The sequence below is a fragment of the Monoraphidium neglectum genome (assembly GCF_000611645.1).
Source record: "Monoraphidium neglectum strain SAG 48.87 unplaced genomic scaffold scaffold01855, whole genome shotgun sequence".
Classification (NCBI taxonomy): domain Eukaryota; kingdom Viridiplantae; phylum Chlorophyta; class Chlorophyceae; order Sphaeropleales; family Selenastraceae; genus Monoraphidium; species Monoraphidium neglectum.
In genome coordinates this window covers 10,020-11,373 of record NW_014011773.1, presented here as the reverse complement: position 1 = coordinate 11,373, position 1,354 = coordinate 10,020, and the positions used below count along the sequence as shown (strand labels likewise).

The following is a 1,354-nucleotide window of genomic DNA, read 5'->3' as shown; positions in this document are numbered from 1 at the left end:
AAAACCCCCCCCCCCCCCAAGGGCATGGACGGTGCTTGACGCGGCCTTCACTGCGGCGCTGGGCAGTGAGGACGGCCTGGAGTGCGTCTGCAGGGCACTCAGGTGCGGCAGTGTGTGATTGCTGTGTGTGTGTGTGTGTGCGTGCGTGTGTGTTGGGCGTTCGACGGGCTGCAGCTTCTTGGCAGCCCCTCATTTCTCCAGCCCTCCTCTGACGGGACACCTGGTATCGATGAATCAGGGGACGCCTCCGCCATGTGCCCAAGCACATTCTTGATAAACACGGGCGCGTGCGCGTGCGCACATGCACATGCACGCACGCGCGCACGCGCGCGCGCGCGCACACACACACACACGCTCACATGTGCAACACAATTTTACATGCGCGCACCCACACCTCCAAACACAGGCACAAACGCACACAAACCCTACACACACAACCCACACACAACCCGCCCTCATTCAACCCCAGGCATGGCATCAAGGCCGCCGGCCTCAGCGGCCAGGCCATGCTGCCAACGCTGCTGCAGGCCCTGCCAGCACGCTTCCAGCAGGTGGGCCCTCTTGACGTGCACCTAGGGTGGGGCTGGCGGGGTGGGCGCGGGCTGGTGCCAGACACCCCATGCAGGTTGTGCGGCCCTGCAGCCATCTCAGTCGCACGTGTCCTTTTGTGAAAGCCTGGTGCAGAGACCCCGCGCCTTGCTCTGCGCAACCCGCGCGTGAAACTGCCCTTCCATCGCTCCACGAGTTCGTCACGTCACGGCTGCACAGAGCTGCAAAGAGATTCCGAACAAGCAAATGATGCATATTAACAGCAGAGAAACCAACCCCTCCCTTGGTATATATGACCTGCGCAGACGAGGCACCCTGCGCTGCTGTACGTGGCGTCAGAGCTGGTCAAGGTGTTTGCCAGGGAGCCCAGCGCACAGGCGGGGCTGGCCCCCATCCTGACGTCACTCATTGTCAGCTCATGCCAGGAGCTCGCCAGCCTGCCGGTGAGGGGGGCGGCAGGGGAACTCAACCAGTGTCCAGGATGTGTGCTGGCGTGCTCGTTCGAGGGGGAACATGGGTTCGAGGTGGTGGACGTGTGAAATGCTGCACTTCTTCGTGAGATCACTGGGACTGATTTTGGGGGAAAGGGGTCAGGTTTTGCTTGGTTGTGTGCGGTTTCAAGGTGGGCGCTGCAGGGGACCGTGCGGCGCCCCGTCCGCATCGCGGGTGACGCGCAGGTCACAGCCCCCGCGTTCGCCTCGCTTCCTCGATCCACCATGACAGCTGGCCCCCTGTTAGCTCCCCCTCCTGTCATCCCCCTCTCCTGCCACTTCACCACTACGCGGCGCCTCCCGCCCCTCACCCT

At 63.3% G+C, this 1,354-nt stretch overlaps 1 protein-coding gene across 1 annotated transcript in view; it reads left to right on the top strand.

Moving 5' to 3' along the window:
* Positions 1-1,354, top strand: part of MNEG_9209 (Transportin-3) — a gene marked incomplete at both ends in the record, with an annotated part of 3,871 nt that overhangs the window by 948 nt on the left and 1,569 nt on the right. The window contains 3 exons of the mRNA XM_014042321.1: positions 22-102; positions 470-551; positions 855-992. Coding sequence (XP_013897775.1) covers positions 22-102; positions 470-551; positions 855-992 — 301 coding nt within the window. The remainder of the gene's footprint in view (positions 1-21; positions 103-469; positions 552-854; positions 993-1,354) is intronic.